The sequence below is a fragment of the Phragmites australis genome, chromosome 1 (assembly GCF_958298935.1).
Source record: "Phragmites australis chromosome 1, lpPhrAust1.1, whole genome shotgun sequence".
In the NCBI taxonomy this organism is placed as follows: Eukaryota; Viridiplantae; Streptophyta; class Magnoliopsida; order Poales; family Poaceae; genus Phragmites; species Phragmites australis.
Window position 1 is genome coordinate 12,903,281 of NC_084921.1, and position 17,291 is coordinate 12,920,571.

The 17,291-nt window shown below is 42.5% G+C and overlaps 1 protein-coding gene across 1 annotated transcript; it reads right to left on the reverse strand.

Moving 5' to 3' along the window:
* Positions 1-1,543: 1,543 nt before the first annotated feature.
* LOC133910294 (coatomer subunit beta-2) lies at positions 1,544-7,637 on the reverse strand. The gene is made up of 4 exons (XM_062352804.1): positions 5,416-7,637; positions 3,928-4,437; positions 2,942-3,027; positions 1,544-2,223 (listed from the first exon to the last, which is right to left on the reverse strand). Exons 1-4 carry the CDS (start codon positions 7,465-7,467, stop codon positions 2,019-2,021), a joined length of 2,853 nt encoding a protein of 950 aa, XP_062208788.1. The 5' UTR covers positions 7,468-7,637; the 3' UTR covers positions 1,544-2,018.
* Positions 7,638-17,291: the final 9,654 nt, after the last annotated feature.

Here is a 17,291-nt window from a genome sequence, read left to right on the forward strand (position 1 = left end):
AAACCCTAACATAGGTGACTACCCATCAAGTTGATAGATATTTCATGCAATTTTATAAAATAAAACATTTAAAACATAGGTTCAATATGATCAAGGACACTTGCCTTCTCCTTGCTGCTGCTCAGTGTACTCTTGCTCCTGGTCTTAACGTTCCTCAAATTGATCTAGGGCATAGTTGACTAATCGCACAATTACTAGCAAAGCACATAAATAAATACACTAAGAACAGAGCATAAAATAAAAGAACAACAAGACAAAACCTATCTAGAAAGATAGAGCTCAGAGAAACGAATCTAACGGCGCAAAAATCGTTTAAAATGGAGCTACGACGAAAAAGATACACTAAAAACAAGAATAGGGTTTATTTTATAAAAGAAAAGAATTAATTTGTAATTAACAGAAAGTCTAAGGACCTTTTTGTAAAATAAAGGGACCAATATGTAATTATGGAAAAATTTAGGGACTAAAATGTAAAAAGATAAGGGCTCTTTTATCAAAATAGAGAAGTTCAAGGGTCTATTTGCAAAGTAGCCAATTATCAGGATTATTTGGAATTATTTTTTAATTGAAAAACACCTTTTATCGCGTAGATGCTGACTGGATGAAACGTGGGCTGACACGTATGCTAGATGTGGTGATGTGGAGCTGAGGTGGCGTGCTGACTCGGCCGAGGTGCTGACTGTGATTATGTGCATGACACGTGGCGGATTTCTGCTGGCTACCGAAGGGATACGATTCAATCTAATCGCGGCCGCTGGCATGAGATCGGACGGCGCGGGGATGTTTGGGTGGCCGGCTAGAGAGAGCAGGGCGGAGCCAAGGGGTTGCCGGCGGCGCTATCGCCGGAATCTCGCCGTAATAGGATTCCGGCTCACTTGCGCACGCTCGCAGCGCTGAGTCGCCGTTCTTGGCCGTCGTGGCGAACTCGAAGCCGTCGTCGTGGAGCACCGGCATCCCGTGCTTCGGGAGGCCGGAGACGTCGCACAGCAAGTAGAGCGGTGCGCTGTGCGAGTGCGACATGAGCGAGGCGGCGAGGCCTTCCATGTCCGCGGCGGCCAAGGTGGCCAAGGCGTAGCTTAGCTAGGAGAGGAGAAATATGGCGCGACATGCAAAGAATTGATTGGATTGATGGCAAATGCATCATGGGGGATCCTTGTGTATACATAGCACAAGTAGGAAATGGAGGAAAGTGCCCTCATTTCCGGCCCAAAAATGAGATTTTGACCACAATCCTTTGCAATGCATGCATCCAAATATCCAATGATTGCTAGCTAGCTAGTAGTGAGGCCAGATAACATTAGAAGCAGAAACATATACTGCTAATCATCTCTAGAGGCGCGACTCTTGAAAGATTTCAACAGATACCGATGTCAGGTCTCGATATGTTCTTCCTCTCATTTTTCGTTGAGGCCTTGTTTGGGAGGACAGATCCACGTAAACAAGGCGCAAAACTTTCAGCAATTCAACTGCTGACTTCTGCAGCTAGCAGGTGTAAAAAGCTCAAAAACTTTGTTTACAGACAACAAGCGTGCACACATGAAAGTAAAGGAATTAACAGAAAGATGGGATCAAATGATCTCTATGATAAGGTGACAATAATATTAACTACACTCAGGAAAAAAAAAAGGTGACAACAACGCCTCAAAACTTTGTATACAGAAACACAAGGCAAAATATAACACGAAAACAAGATGGATTCGTAATACAAGATCACGATTGATCTACTGTCAAGAATGAACAGACTCTTCACATCTATTTCTACAGCAACAGACATTTTATCAAGAACGGCACAATGGGTCGTTCTCATTGAACTCAACCACCTCCATCTCAGCAACTCTGGTCGAAGATCGATTCTTCAACTGAAAACTTCATTTTCAGCGCTCTCTTCTCTCTTTCCTTCCTTTGATCCTTTTGTACATGAAAATATTTTTACTTAATTCAATCGCACTGCACCAGTATCCCTGGCACGTGGATTTCCTATAAAAAAAGGTGATACAATTGCGATGTGCTCCTCACAGTTAACTGCCTCCCTTCTGCTTGATGGTGATCTTGTCCCCTAAGCTGAGGGCAATGCCTTGGGTCTTGCTCCTTATTCTGATATAACCGCTCAGCTTACCATCATGTTGCTTCTCAATGCTGATGTTCACCAAAGCATCTTCGCCAAACACACTCTTTGCGTAAAGATTGGCAGCGAGGAAACCACATTCTCCATCAAGCGCAGACCTGATGTCAAATAATCAGTTACAAAAGTTGATAACTCCACTAGTAACCAGGCAAGCATCGGAATGTATTAACACATTAAGTTTATGACAACATCCAAGCCAGCTAATCCTAACAACTTAGCTAATTCAGTGATCCACCCAATTCAACATGCAAAAGCAGTTGCTCAAAATTTGAACACAAATTTTTTTAATGTTCCACTAACCAAATTAATTTGTCATCTATTTTTACTGTAAGGCAGCACCTTGGACAGGTGATGCTATCCCTGCTTGGGAACAACAGCTGATTACTTGTGTAAAATGATAACAAACAGCTGATTTCCTGCTTGAGCAAGGTTTGTTTGGTACAATTAAGTTATATATTTCTTCTAGTTTGAGTTTATCTGTAGTTCCTAGTGCAGAATTTGAAGACTTTACATTGAATGCTAGGAATGACTAGATGTTACATTAACTATATCAGCCTGGCAATTTTGGCACTGTAACTGAAGAGCACTCTATCTCTCATGTCTAAATCTCTTGTATGTATCAACCTATAGTAAACTAGTAACACCATTTGTGTTCATGATCATGTATTTTCTAAACAAAATACATACCAGCTCTTGCAAGGGTACATGCCTAAGACACATATTCATATAAGCATACAATTATGCAAATAGATATTGAAGCAGGCATAATTCTTATCTGCGTGTCAACATGAAAGGTCTGTTTTCTCAGAAACATACGGTGGTGTTAGACACTTCATGTTTGTTGACTTGATAATATGATTCAAGAACTCCTTCTCATCCTGAAGAACAGTATTCACTGCCACCTGATGACCAAGAATCAATAGTCTTAGCAAGCTAAGCGAAACAAATAGAAAGAAGATTTTCCCAGACAAAATATTTCATAACAATTTCAATGCATTCCAGATCAGGGCAGGTCACTAGCAAAAGCAACTAGACAAAGAAAATCCAACACAGAAGCACAGAAAAAAAGAAAAAGAAATGAAGCAACCTGGGAAGCTGCTCGATAAAAAGACACTGATTCTTAAAAAAATTGATAGAAACAAAAAAAAAAGGCAAATGAAAACAACTTTTCTCACCCAGTGCATAGATGAAATTAACAATGCATATTTTTCAATGAAAAAAACTACTTAGGCTAATGAGTTTTGCATATGCTATAAAATGGAAGCAATTATTTACATCTTATCTGAATGGTATTAAAGAAAGCAATAGCCTAGCCCAATATTGCAGTCCAGTAAACTCTCCATCCGTTCTCAAATATATGACGTTTAGGGACATGTGCAATCAATATTTAGAAACTTTGACCATTAATATAAACAAAAGTATTAAGATCTGTCACATGGAAATGATATTAGTAAATTTGTAATGGAAAATACTTTCAAATGATTATATTTTCAATAACTTTGGATAACAAGCAATCGTCAAAGGCATGCATCGGAGATCGAATCTCCTAAACAATAAATAAAAAAAAGTAGACAAAAAAATTGGACCAGATCAAGGACAAATGACAATTAAAGCTAAAGAGTTTTGCATGTATCTATGGCCCCATCAGGATAACACAATAGTCTAGCAAATCTGAAATCACAATAAGGAAAACTACTAATAAAAAAAGGAGCATAAAGGAGACTATAAATCAGGAATGGAGAACATCTTTCAGAAAATAAATAAGAATTGCAACAACTGCAATGTACAAGGAAACATGTTACCTTGTTTTCCCACTCAAATTCTGCCCACATGTTGCGGAAAGTAACATCAGCACATGTAGCAGGTGAGATGTAATCCATGATGTCAATGTGAATATCATTTAGGACAACCACTGACCGTTCCATCACATTTGAAGTCTCATAAACTATGTTCCCAAATATGACTCCAGTCTCTGTCGATGAAACCTTGATATTAGCGCGGATCTGTTTGCTTGATTCAGGAGCCAAGGTGTAATTCTGAGGGCGGTCAACAAGTTTGAGGTCCCCCATTGTAGCCAATTCCAAGCACAAGTTCTGCAGTGTCTCCTTCGTACGGTTAATGACAGTGACATCAAGTACAATATCATAATGGTGAACTGTTACAAATGCTTCAGCATATACAGGATCACTGAAGCCAGTCAATTGTAGAATGCGATTGAGCTTGTTTGCATCATCTGCATCCTTGGTAAATCCACCAGTTGCAGCCTTCAAATCATCGTAGACCTCATCTTCCAACTCAAGCTGGCTCATGCCCTAGAAAATAAAATGGCATGTCTTAACAACAGAAGGAACAAATGTAAAGGCCGTATTATTAGCGGATTTTGAAAAGAAGAAAGGTTATCATCCAAGCCAACACACAATACTAAAGATACACTTACTGCATGCATTGCCATATTAACACTAAGAGCAAACCTTTGTCTCACAGCAATAATATGCAGTCCACTTGTGTATCTATCTTAACATGCAATTTACCTATCATAACATGCATTCATGTATGTATCCATTTTGACATGCTTGCTAAATTGTTCGAATAATTATTTGGCTTTACCTCTAACAAAGAAGATTGGGCTTTCCTTTTTCCTAACTAAGTTTACTAGCTTATTGGATCCAAGATGGTTTCGCATGTGAACCAGAAGTTGAAATCAAACATAATATAAATATATTGTTTCACATTCAAACAAGACCAACAATTCACAATGGAATGCAAGCACAGAGTTAAAGCAGAGAAACGATATGAACCATGGACAGCATTACCTTATAATCACAAGAAAGAGCGTGAGAAAGGCTTGCTCAAGACTATTTACAAACAAAATTGCATGAGATATTTGCACTAATAAAGAGACAAAGTGCTTGGTCATTCGTGACAAAGTAAGACTTAAGGGTTTGGAGAGAAGGCAAACGAGTTATAGTTTACAAGTTTAGGTATTCCTATGGACCAGCAGATACAAATGCAACGGTTTGTTGTAAGATAATTTAAGGAACACAAACTGCAGGTGTGCTGCTCTTAAGGATCATATCTGAATGCATGCAACATGGAAGGAAAGAAATCCATCAGCTATGCATGCAACATGGAATAAGAATGTTGAAGAAAATAAGCACCAAGTCATGCATCATTTTAATGATTTATGTCAAATAAGAATGCTTAAACCGACTGACTGTACGGATTAGCCAAAGAAAAGGTTTGAATTTCTGTAGTGCAAATGCAACTAGAAATAAACGATTGTTTCTTACTTTTCTGCTCTTCAGGTGGTAGAAATCTATAAGATCATCCGGCTGGGCATGAGAGACCTGCGCCTTCGCCTTCATCTCCTCTGTCTCCCTAAATTGCTTCTCAGCAAGCATTTTTGCAAAGCTGTGTCTGCATGACTCCAACCAAATCTTCCTCACATCATCACCAGTATTGCAAAGCAACCTCACACAAAGCACAATCCTATCATATGAATCATTATCAATCGGGTGGGGAAGGTATGAGGACTGCCCCAGCTGCAGAATGGACGTCATGATCAGCAATGCTCCCGTGCAAGCCTTGTTTGATTCAATCTTCGATGGCTGAACCTCCTCCAACCTTAATACAAGCTTGGTCAGGGTACAGGCAACAACTGCAGCCAGGAAGAAATCGCCTGACAGAATGAGTGATCTGAGATTCAGGGTTGATGATAATGACCCGGGAGCAATTGATGGAGTCGAAATGGTCTCAGAGACAGCACTCTGTGTGGCATAAGTGCCATCTGCAAGAACAACAGGCCGCCTGGAAGATACAGTGACAGAGTTCACCACCGGCTGGGCTGGCTTGGCAGAATCAGTTGTTTCACCTTCCTCTGAGACAGTGTAGAATGGTAGATCCCCAAGGCATTGCTTAATGGTGGCAATGGCACTCTCTACCTCTGATAACGAGAGAGAGTACTCCCCAAGGATCCAGAGAGCGCATGAGCAGACCCGGGATGCCCGAATCTGATAGAATGTATCAATCAGCCTCTGGATCATGGAAACACGCAGCTTGGGATTGGTCTCAATGATCTCACGCACGAACAGCACAACATCAACCGCTGCAGCAACATTAGTGTCACCAAGGAAATCCATGAGGAGGTGCACCACAGAACCAGCCACCTCGGGGAACTCAACAGCACAGGCATGGATGGCCTGCACCAGCATCTGGCGGTACTCGCCACCCTTCTCAAGGTCCCCAGCCTGCGTCTTGACCACCTCCTTCTTCAGGTAAAGCACAACCTCCTCAACATTGCGCGGGGTGAGCAGATCGAGCACCAAATCAAGCACCTTCCTCTTGACGTCCAAGTTGGGGCTGGTGAGCGCTCGCAGCACATCCATCACCACCCCCACCATCACATCCCGGTGCGAGGTGCGCAACTCGTTCAGGCGGTCCAGGATAATGAGCTTCACATTGTTGTCGCTCTGGGATGAGAGCAGCTGGCAGTATGTGTTTGCGGCAGCACGGACAGCTGTGGGCGCCGAGGAGAGCGACACAAGCGCACCGGCACACTCATATACAACCGCCGTACTGGTCGCGGAAAGGAGAGAGTCAATGATCTTGATGTACTTGCCCTTGTTTGCCCGGTTCTGGGAGCGGCAGACCTTGCGGATGAGATCTACGACTGCCATCTGCAGCAGATCGGGCCACCCGGTGACGCGCTCGGCGTTGGAGAGCAGGTAGGCGACGGCTCGCTCCTGCGCGCAGGCGCAGAGCATGAGGAAGGCGTTCCTCCGAGCGGACGCGTCCTGCTCGGACGCGAGCGCGCGCTCGACGAGCTCCGGCGCGTCGGGGATGAGCTGGTCCCCGTGCGGTAGTCGGTAGATCGCGGAGATTGCCGAGATGGCGTGCCTCCTGATGAAGTGGTGGCGGTGCTCGAGGTTGGAAAGGACGGACGGCACGAGCGGCTCGAGTACCTCGGGCTCGGAGAGTCGGCAGAGGAACCGTAGCGTGACGCCGCGGATGTACTCGTTGGGGCTCTGGAGGTTGTTGCGGAGGTTCTGGCAGATGAGGATCATCTCCGGGAGCGCGCGGCCCGCGGGGTCCCGGCGGTCGATGATCTCCAGGTATAGGAGGAGCAGCTTCTGCACGGTGTGGTCCTCGGAGGGGAGCACGTAGCGGACGATGGTGATGAAGAGCTGCGGGAGCGTCTCGCCGTTGAGGAGGAGCGAGATGGCGCGGCGCATGGCGTCGGCCTTGGCGGCGCCGTCGCTGCCCTCCAGATCCGCCTTGATCTCGTTCGCCATCGCGGCGGAACCCTTGTCGAAGTGGACCAGGAGGCTGCATGGCTTCTCCATAGCGTCAGCGTCGCCGCCGGCGTGACGGATCTGCGGCGCGCGCTGGGGTTGGTTGGATCTGGCCTAAGGAGGCGGCGGTGGCGGGTCGGGATCTGGGAGGGGAAGGAGGCGAAGAGGGGATCTGGCCACCTCTCTTTCCGTCGGTTTTAAGGTTTCGGTGCGCTTCGTTGTTCTTGTTCGTTGGGGAGAGTGGGTGGTGCTTTAGGGCCGGTGGGTTAAAATTCTCCTCCATCACAAGAAATTGTGGCCCATCTATTCTCAAAAGGATTACATATTGGCCCATCTCCCGCTTTCCAGCCCAATTTCAGCCTGCGGGCAGCAACACTCGGGTCATTTCCAGCCTAATCCCCGAGTGTTGCTTAGACACTGCACTCTAAAAAAACAAATGTGGATTCTCAACCAAAAAAATTGTAACAGTGGCCACATTCACACCACAATTTTATTCGCGTGTTTAACAGAAAACTAATATAACTTGAATACTAAGACAAAACAAATGTATAACAGATACTACTTGGAATAGAATATTTGGTCAATTTGGATGGGTTCCAGGATGGATTATCCTGCCGCCAATAACATGGCAGAATACAAGGATTACTGGCTGGCCTTTGAGTAGCTATTTTACTCAGAATTTGACTTCTTGTGAAGGGAGATCATAGCTAGTCGTAAAATAGGTCAAAAAGGAATATGAATGTCCCGACCTAACCATGAAAGTATATATTTCGGAGCGGCATTTCATCGGAATACAAGATAATACATCCCGAGAAAGGATAATTTCCTAGCCAATAGGTTGGTGATGTTAACTTCGTCAACATCTCCAGCACCTTCTGGGGATTTCATGGAAAAACTTTCTATGCCATCCGTACTGCAAACAGTCAAGACAGAAGAGAGAGTGGTTGTCTCTGATAAGCATAGAGCACTCGAAATATCACAAGGCATTGATATTTCTCCTGAGGCATTGCAAATAATCAGGGTTAATAGCACTTCACATGGGGTAGTGCAAAGCATCATTGCACCATTTTGAGTATGAAGAAATGTGAATTAGTCCCATCCGCGGATACTTTAGGATCGAGTTGTGCCTGACGACATGCCGAATCAACAAGAATTGCCCAAAAGACTAGGATGTATACCCTAGTGCATGGTGTTCTCTATTGAAAAGAACCAACAAAGTCTTGATGCAGTGCATCTCTCGGATGCAGGGTAAGAGATTAACGATGAAATTCATAGAGGGATTTGTGGAACTCACGTTTCTTTCGAAACTCTAGTAAAAAAAGCTTTTAGATAAGGTTTTTATTGACCTATAGCCCTTCATGATGCGAGTAAGTTGCTAAAAAATTGAACAGTGTCAGTAACATAGTTGACAAATTCACCAACCTACTCAAACATTTCAAATTATTCCTTTGTCTTAGACTTTTGCTATGTGAGGCTTGGATATTTTAGGACCATTCCCAAAAGCCCCCAAAGGTTTTGAGCACACCTATTCATCACTATCGATACCTTTACAAAATGGATCAAGACGGAGTCATTAGGTAAAATAACTATGGATGCTGCTAAATGATTTATCACGATGAACGTATTGGCTCGATTCATAATTCTGAGTCAAATAATCACATATCATAGAACCTAGTTTACAAGAAAAGTCTTTTAAGAGTATTGCAAGGAACTGGGAATCAAAGTCGGTTTTGCTTTTGTATCTCATCCGCAGAGCAATGGCCAGGTGGAGAGAGCTAATGATATCATGTTACAGGGAATAAAGAAATGATTTTGTGATAGATTCTCAAATTACTCATGGGCTTGGGTCCGAGAGCTCCCTTTGGTGACAAGGGTTGTTCGAACCACTACCAATTGAGCTACGGGAGAAATTTATTTTTTTCTAGTTTATGGTGTCCAAGCTATGGTTCCCTACGAACTTGATATAGGATCTCCATGAGTGAACACTTTTTCAGAACAAAGTCAAGTTCTACGATGAGCAGACGACATCAATTTTCTTGGGGAACTAAGGGATCTAGCACTGATAAGTTCAACTAAATATCAATAGGCGCTCTGCCACTATAATGACCGCAAGGTTCAAAGTTGAACACTTGTCATTGGGGATATGGTCTGGAGAAAGACCCAAAACTAGAATAAATTTTCCTCCAAATGGGAAGACCCTTACATGGTGGTCGAAGTTATCTGATCAGGGTCAGTTTGGCTGACAATAGAGGATGACCAAGTGCACAATAACTATTAGAATATTGATCCACTCTGAAAGTTCTATGTGTAAGTTTAGTCAATTCGTTATAATGATCTAGTTTTCTATGTGTAAGTTCAGTTCACTATTCAAGTACTTACGCCCATACATGCCCTCAAGATTCTACACTGCCCATCCGGGAATCTTTCCCTGATAATCAATCAGAGGATTCAAGTATACTCGGACTACAAAACTTGTCGTGTGCGCTATATTTGTAACAAGAAGGGAAGAACATCTTTTAGGAATCACGGAAAACCTTATTGCGTCCTCGGGTGCCTAAAAGCTAAGACACTTTTTGCTCGGAGTCTAACCTAAGTTAATCGTGACAGACATCTCGACAAGGAAAAATCCCTAAGCTACTCGAAAAAAATAAAGGATGAATACTTGTTTGAACATTCCTTGTATTCACGAGAGGATTCACAGTCATATACATGCATTGTAGTAGAAATAGGATCCTTTCATTTAACATGATTTTGAGCTCTTTTACAGATAAGCTAAGAGAAAGAGGATTACAAGAAGTCCTAAAAATCTACTTGACGCCGGAGAGACTTCCTTAACTCTCTCCATTCACCAACGCCATGTAGCAAGAGGAAGGAGAGACTTCCCTAACTCTCTCCATCCGTCGACGCTGGCGGAGAGGATTAGGTCATCGGCGATGCCCTGGATCCCTGCTAAACTCAACGGTCTCGCTGTTCGACCATCGACATCTCCGACAACAATGAGTTTGTGAGAGGCATTGGCTCTTCCTCGAACTTATCGGTGTTGCTTCCTCGATTGGTTGCTCCTTCTGGCTGGCTCCACCAGCATTGCCCAAGGACGAAGGGAATGAAGTGGTTAGCGTCTTGTTGTCTTTAACGGAGACGCTGCCAGACACCTCCTCTTCTTCCACCTTAGTCGTCGCCTCTTCTTCTAGCATTTCCGCCTCCAAGAGGTCCCAATCTACTTCATCTTAGACTTAGGACGCCCCTGAGGATGCTAGGGCTTGCTGTCTTTAATAGGGACATCGTGGGTTGCCTCCTCCTCCTCAACCTCTTCATCGAAGGTGATGTCAATAATCTACACCACCGAACTAGATTCGATGGGAGATGACGGTGGAGTGAGGCTAGAATACTTAGGGGAAGATGGAGAATATTCAAAAAAAGAGGCTGTGTATTCTGCCGAAGGAGGAGGTTCCATGATTAGACTTAGGTTTGGTGTAGCCAAGCTTTGACACCCGAGGGCTTTTATAGGCCAACGGGTTAGGAGACAATATCGCTTTGTCTCCTAGGCATTAATTATGGGTGTGGCCACATAATGACTCATGGATGACCAAGCGACGCTCGGTCATTGAGGCTATGTCTTTTCGGCTGGTTCGAGCGGACAAAGACACAGTCAACTGGTGCAGCCGTTTACCTACCGGGTTTTCCAGAGAGTGCGAGGCAGTTGAGAAGACGAAACGATTGCTTCGCCATCTCATGACAGAGAATCTCTTCACCACCACGCAAAACTTCCGCTGCGATGGTTCAACTTCCGTGTCTGGTCAATGGTAAGTCTTATATCCCTTGTACTTTTGTAAGGATAGGATGATATTTTCGGACTGATTAGAAAACCTACTTGGATGGGACCTTCTCGATGACTCGTCTGAGAACTCGAAGGCGTTCAGAACCCTGAGTAGATGATCTGAGAATCTAAAGAGCCCGGTTAGATGCATCATACTAATCGGGAACCTGAGTAGATGATCTGAGAATCTAAAGAGCCCTGTTAGATGCATCATACAGATCAGGAACTTGAGTCTTACTCGATGACATGGTTGGACAAAATGCTTATCTTTATTGGCCACGTACTTGATCTGTTGAACCCTCATTTCACGTACTGGTGGGAGGCTTGACGATGACTACTGGATAATTACCATATCCGGGCTCCCTAATTTTTCCCATAATTCTTAAGGCATATCTATATCTCAGGAAAGGGATTATTAGATGAAAGAAAACTATCTATAGGTACCCAGATATTCTGTAAGCAAAGAACTTTATCTCTAAGGGCAGGAAGGAAGACTCCCGAGGACGTATGCCCTCCTATATACGTAGCCTGGGGCTCCTACGGAGGACAAGTTGAACAAGTCACACAAGCTAGAAGACACCAGAAGCTGACCAAGGATGTCACCGATTAGGTTTAGATTCATCTAAACTAGCCACGCACCCTCTTGTAATAGGCTCATATCAATACAAGACAAACATGATATATGGTTATTATCCCAAGGAAGACCCGAAACTGTCTAAAACCCACTCTATGTGTTCCTTTGATTCGTTTACTCGAGATATCCTCCTTTTATTCTACAAATTTATAAGATCGGCGGTTCACCGATCATCGACAAATTCAATCAACTTAGTTGCCTGAAATCTTAAGCATTATTGAACTTTTTTCCTGGTGACCATCCTTTAAAACTCAAAGTTGAGATCATTTCTGACTCAGTATATCTTCACTGAGTCAAGATAATATACCGAGGACATGCTATTTGCTATTTGAGGTCCATTAATCTCATCCTGAATAAAGACAGACATAGGTCGGAAGAATCGGTTCTTTAAGCAATGCCAAAGAGTAAGACAATTGTGTTTGATTTCTTGGTCTTCTAGCTTGATAAGAAAGGACAAGGTTGTCTAACTTCTTAACAGAGGATTAAAACCTTCCTCAAACTTTGATTGTCTGATTGAAGGTTACTTTCTCTATCAAACAATCAGGGGCTACGGAAGGAATGATATTTTTTAGGTAATTTTTATGGCACTTTAATAATTTTTTTTATAATTGTGTTTGATTTGTAGGTTTGGCAATGAGATTACGAACGCTTGATGATGGGCTAGGATCCATACCCAAATAACACACAGACCAATGTTGTCTGTAACACTTGGAAGGGTATATTGTGAATAAGTTGTTAGAATTTCTTTTCACTGGTGGCTCAAATATTTTTATTTGTGAGAACTTAATTGTATTATTAAATTCTATGTTATGTCCGTTCTTTGCTTTGATGACTCAGAAATTTTCCTTCTTCGAGTATAAACTCGGGGGCTGGTGATCGAGTATGCTGTCCTTTTGCTCTAACCTCATTGTTTTATCTTAAGGATGCATTTAGGAATGAATGTACTCGGAAAGATACTCGAGAGGATTCAAACAACGACAACATGAAGAAATAGAAAAGACAACAAGCTTATACAACAAATAAACTTAGTTTGTTATATTGTGAAACTCCATCTTCCACTACTACAGAAATGATTTAGTGAGATGCTCCTATTCAGACGATTATTGGTTACTATATAGTCGTCCATGTAAAAATTATCACTTTCAAAATAAAAACTGTCTGTGATAATAACGAGGCGCTTTCGAAAGTGGTGGGATATTTTTAGTATTTAGAGATGACTCATATTCACCATTGGAACCGTCTGTAATCTTAATACAGATGACTCGTATTTAGAGCTATTTGTAATAAAAACGAATATCACAGATAGCTTCAAATATAAATTGTCAGCGCTACTACAGACAACTCTGTATTTGGAGTTGTATGTGATATTCGTTTTAGACGGCTCTAAATAGTAGTCATCCGTAAAATTAATATAGATGGCTCTAAACTGAGTCGTTTGAGAAAATGACCAGGAAGATGTTTGACACTTGAGTACAGACTGCTCCAAACATAAAGCCATCTGTAATATTAGAACAATACATCATTCCCTACCTTCAGATCGAAGCAGAACCGTGCCGGCCGAGTGAAGAACAATGCGCATTTTTGCACGAAGAGGTCAACGATTTTCAAAAAAAAAATTAGATTTTGGTGAAAACTTGAATATTTATTGTCATTTAATTATTACTTTAAGGTAAACATTATATTCTACCATGGAGCTTCCAATCGAAAAACTTTGTTCAATATAGTGTTGCACCTCCGAGTTTGCAACAATTGAAGCCTTCATAAAAAATCGCCAGATTGTGATGATGACATCGAGTACGTTGTACACATAGTCAAAAGTCGTCTCCCACATCTGCTTGATGCTTCATTCTTGAAGGGTGGAGATGACTTATTGGAACCTCCCAGCCAGCTGCATTAGGCGATGGGCATATCCCTACAAAGTCTGCTCCAGAGGAAGGTCGATGGATAGATTCATTCCCTCCATTAAAGTGTTAAAAAATGAGATAAAAGCGGTCATCAACGACATTGGCAGAAGGGATTTCGCTGCGATTCTAGCGGTAGTAGCCTCCTCCTGAGTAGAACTCGTGGTAGGCTGCAACTCTCCCTTCTCCGCAGCAAAGGCTAATAACAAAATCCGCTTGAGTTAGATTTTCGACTGAGTAGTAAAAGAACTCAGCTGATGAGGTTGAAAGCTTACTTGAGAGGTGTCTCTTGAGCACTGCCACTTCTGCCAAGTGGGAGGCATCCTTCTCAGTGACCTCTTTCTCAAATCGCCTTATGCGGGCCTTTCCTTCTGCCAGCTCGAGATGAAGCTTTTCCAGATCGCTGGTAGAAAATGAGTGAGACCTCAGCTTTATTTTTGGCACACCGGATGTACAACGCCATCAGAGATGCAGCACAGCCACAAGTGGGCTACAAGATAAAGGAAGTTGGTCAAAGCTAGAAGAGGAACTTTTGAAAACATTTCTCGGGTAAAGAAAACTTACTTGGGATGTGTTTGGTTCACGGTACCAGGGTAGATGGGATCGTCTCGTTCAACTTTTTTGCTTACCGAGTGTTTGGTTTCATGGATCAGCGGACATGATCATCCGAATATTCGTTGATATCCTGGATGAGCCGATCCGGAAAAAAGACCCGGATGATGCCGCCGGTTCCTGCTCGCTAGCAAGAGAGGTCATTGTGTGTACGTGTGTTCACATTTTTTATTTAACTCTGGATTTTATTTAGAAGTACAAAAGTGGTAAAAAATTCTAAATATTTTCACGAGCAAACTAGAGCTCACTAGCAACCCGTTTTAATTAGTTTAGTCCAAAAAGCATGAGTTAATATTTAATTAAAATTCTCCAAAGAAACCTACTTTTATAACTTCTAACAATTTTTAATACCTCAAATAAATTCTCAAAAATCTGGAAAAATTCAATAATATTCTTCTTATGTGATGTATTAATTTATAAAAATGTTTCCAACCCTAGGTTATTTGGTGAAAAAGTAAGTTTTATTGTAATGCTCCATTTATATGCATTTTTATGATTTCATATGATATTCTCTTTTTAATTCAATTTAAATTAAACAAATTCAAACATGCACAAATTCATTCAAATGCTTATGGATCTCATATAAATATAAATAGATCATCATATCCACTCTAATCTCACTAACCAAACAGAAAACTATCTCATCCTATTCACTCTAATCCCACCAACCAAACAGAAAACTGATTCGTCCCATCCATCCAACCAAACAGAAAACTAGTTCATCACATCTGAAAAACAAGGATGATACTATCCCATCCAAACTTACCCTCCAACCAAACACTACCTTGGATAGCCTTAATGGCCCTGTCGCCTTTGAGCTGGCAAGGGGCTTGAGCCCAAGTGCTTGATCACCTCCAAATAGCCCGGCAATATGCAACGAGAGCCCCCCCTCCCACATGGGTCAGTGCCGGGCACACCCAGGCTACTGACGGATCGTTGGGAACTTCAGCTATGGTCACTTCCATGCCCCTCTCAGAGACGACCACCAGACCCTCTCCTGCCATGCTCGAGAGGACTTACTTTGGCTCAACTGCAGTGACAGTCAAGGTTACAATGGCCGAAGTTGTAGGTGGGCGATGGGCTTTGATGCCAGGGCCTTGCATGGTTCCTCTTGAGCTGCGTGCCAGGTATCTGATTACAAAAATATATCAATCAGGACACCATACGTAGTCCTCCTAAATGATACTGATGTATATAATTTTGGGTATTAATACATACTTTTCAATTTTGACGATGGATGAGGCATCAGCACAGAAGGTGAAGGAGGTGTTCGGGCTGGTCAAGGCTTTTGGTCCTCACCGTGGAATTTTTATCCTGCAGTTCGTAATAAAGAACTTGGTAGCTTGTTAGATATTTAGGGATTTTTCATTTTAAATGCTTTTGTATTCGATGGGAGTACTCAGTGTTGGACGCATTTGATAGTATATTGTGATTTTCTTTCTTGCTTCATCCTTTGATTAGTTCACGACGCATTAGTCACTAGTCTGAGTGCTTATTATGACCAACCTTAGGTTCGCTTGAGTGAAAGGCGTCATAGGCCCCCAATCACTCATGGAATGAAACAAGGAGCCTTTTTGCAACCCCGAAGTCGCAATGTAATGATCCTTTCTTTCTCGTTAGAATTGCCTTTCAAAGCATACAAAATATGTCATTTTCGGTTTTCACTAAGTACATTTTAGGCCTCCGACTGTCTACTCGGAAAGGTTTTTCCGGGTAGGCAGTTTTAACAAAAAAAAATGTAATAGAGGGAAAATAGCTCATATTGCTTTTGGGTTGAGAAAAGTTTTTCGCCGCCCTAGGTGCGGGCATGGGGTGATGGACCTGAGAGGCGACTTATCCCATTGTTGGGCATTAGGATGCACGAGAAGACAATTAAGGCAGAAAAATTGTTCAAGCAACTTTTCAAGCAATATGATCTTTATTATTATGAAAGTACTCTTAGTACTTACACTTGGGACTTTCAGAGCTAATTGACAATCAAGAAGCTATTATAGACCTAATAGCTTAAAGCTAAATGACATAGACTAGATTAAGCCGATAAATAGGGACCCTATTACTTCGGGAGTAGCGTAGGTGCTATTACATGGATTATGAACTAGTCATGGAACCAAACCATTGGATTTTTGGGTTTGCGTCTCGAGGCGTTGTGGTCGCGGTCATGACTCAGGCTTCTCGTTCACTTTGATCCTCAAGCTCTTGGGTTCCTTGGCAGGTTGATGCTGGGATGCCATATCAAGACTCCACTTGTCACAGTGGAGACCTGCCTTAGGGCAACCCTGGATGACCGCTTGGGGTCCTAGGATTTTTACGCATTGGTAAGTGTAGTGCGCATCAGCCTTGAACTTAGCCAAAGTTAGTCATCACAGGATGGCATTGTACGCTGTCTCGAAGTCAACCACATCGAACATAATCTTTTCTGTCCAAAACTTGTCATGCTTCCTAAAGGTAACGGGGACTGATATCTGACTGATGAGTGTGGCTGAGGACCCAAGTACTATGCCATGAAAGGCTTGCGTAGCCGGTTTGATTATAGATCGGGAAATCTTCATCACTTCGAGTGCGCCCATGAAGAGGATGTTGAGGGAGCTTCCTCTATCGATAAGCACCCAGGATACCCTACAGTTGTTGATCGTAGGCTCAACCACTATCGGAAAGTGGCCTGGCCTTATGAAGGTCTCTGGGCAGTCGTCCTGGCTAAAGGAAATATTGACGTTCGACCACTTAATGACATTCAACGACTTAATGGTTCCTCCTATTATTCCAGCAAGTAAATCTGAAATCGTTCATCATGATTTGGACCCTTGTTCTTTTAAGTTTTACTCGATTAAATCCCAAATCTATGATACATTTCAAGATAGAAGAGGATAATTTTTTAGATGCTATGCCTAGAAAATTGGTTTTCAAAGGTGCT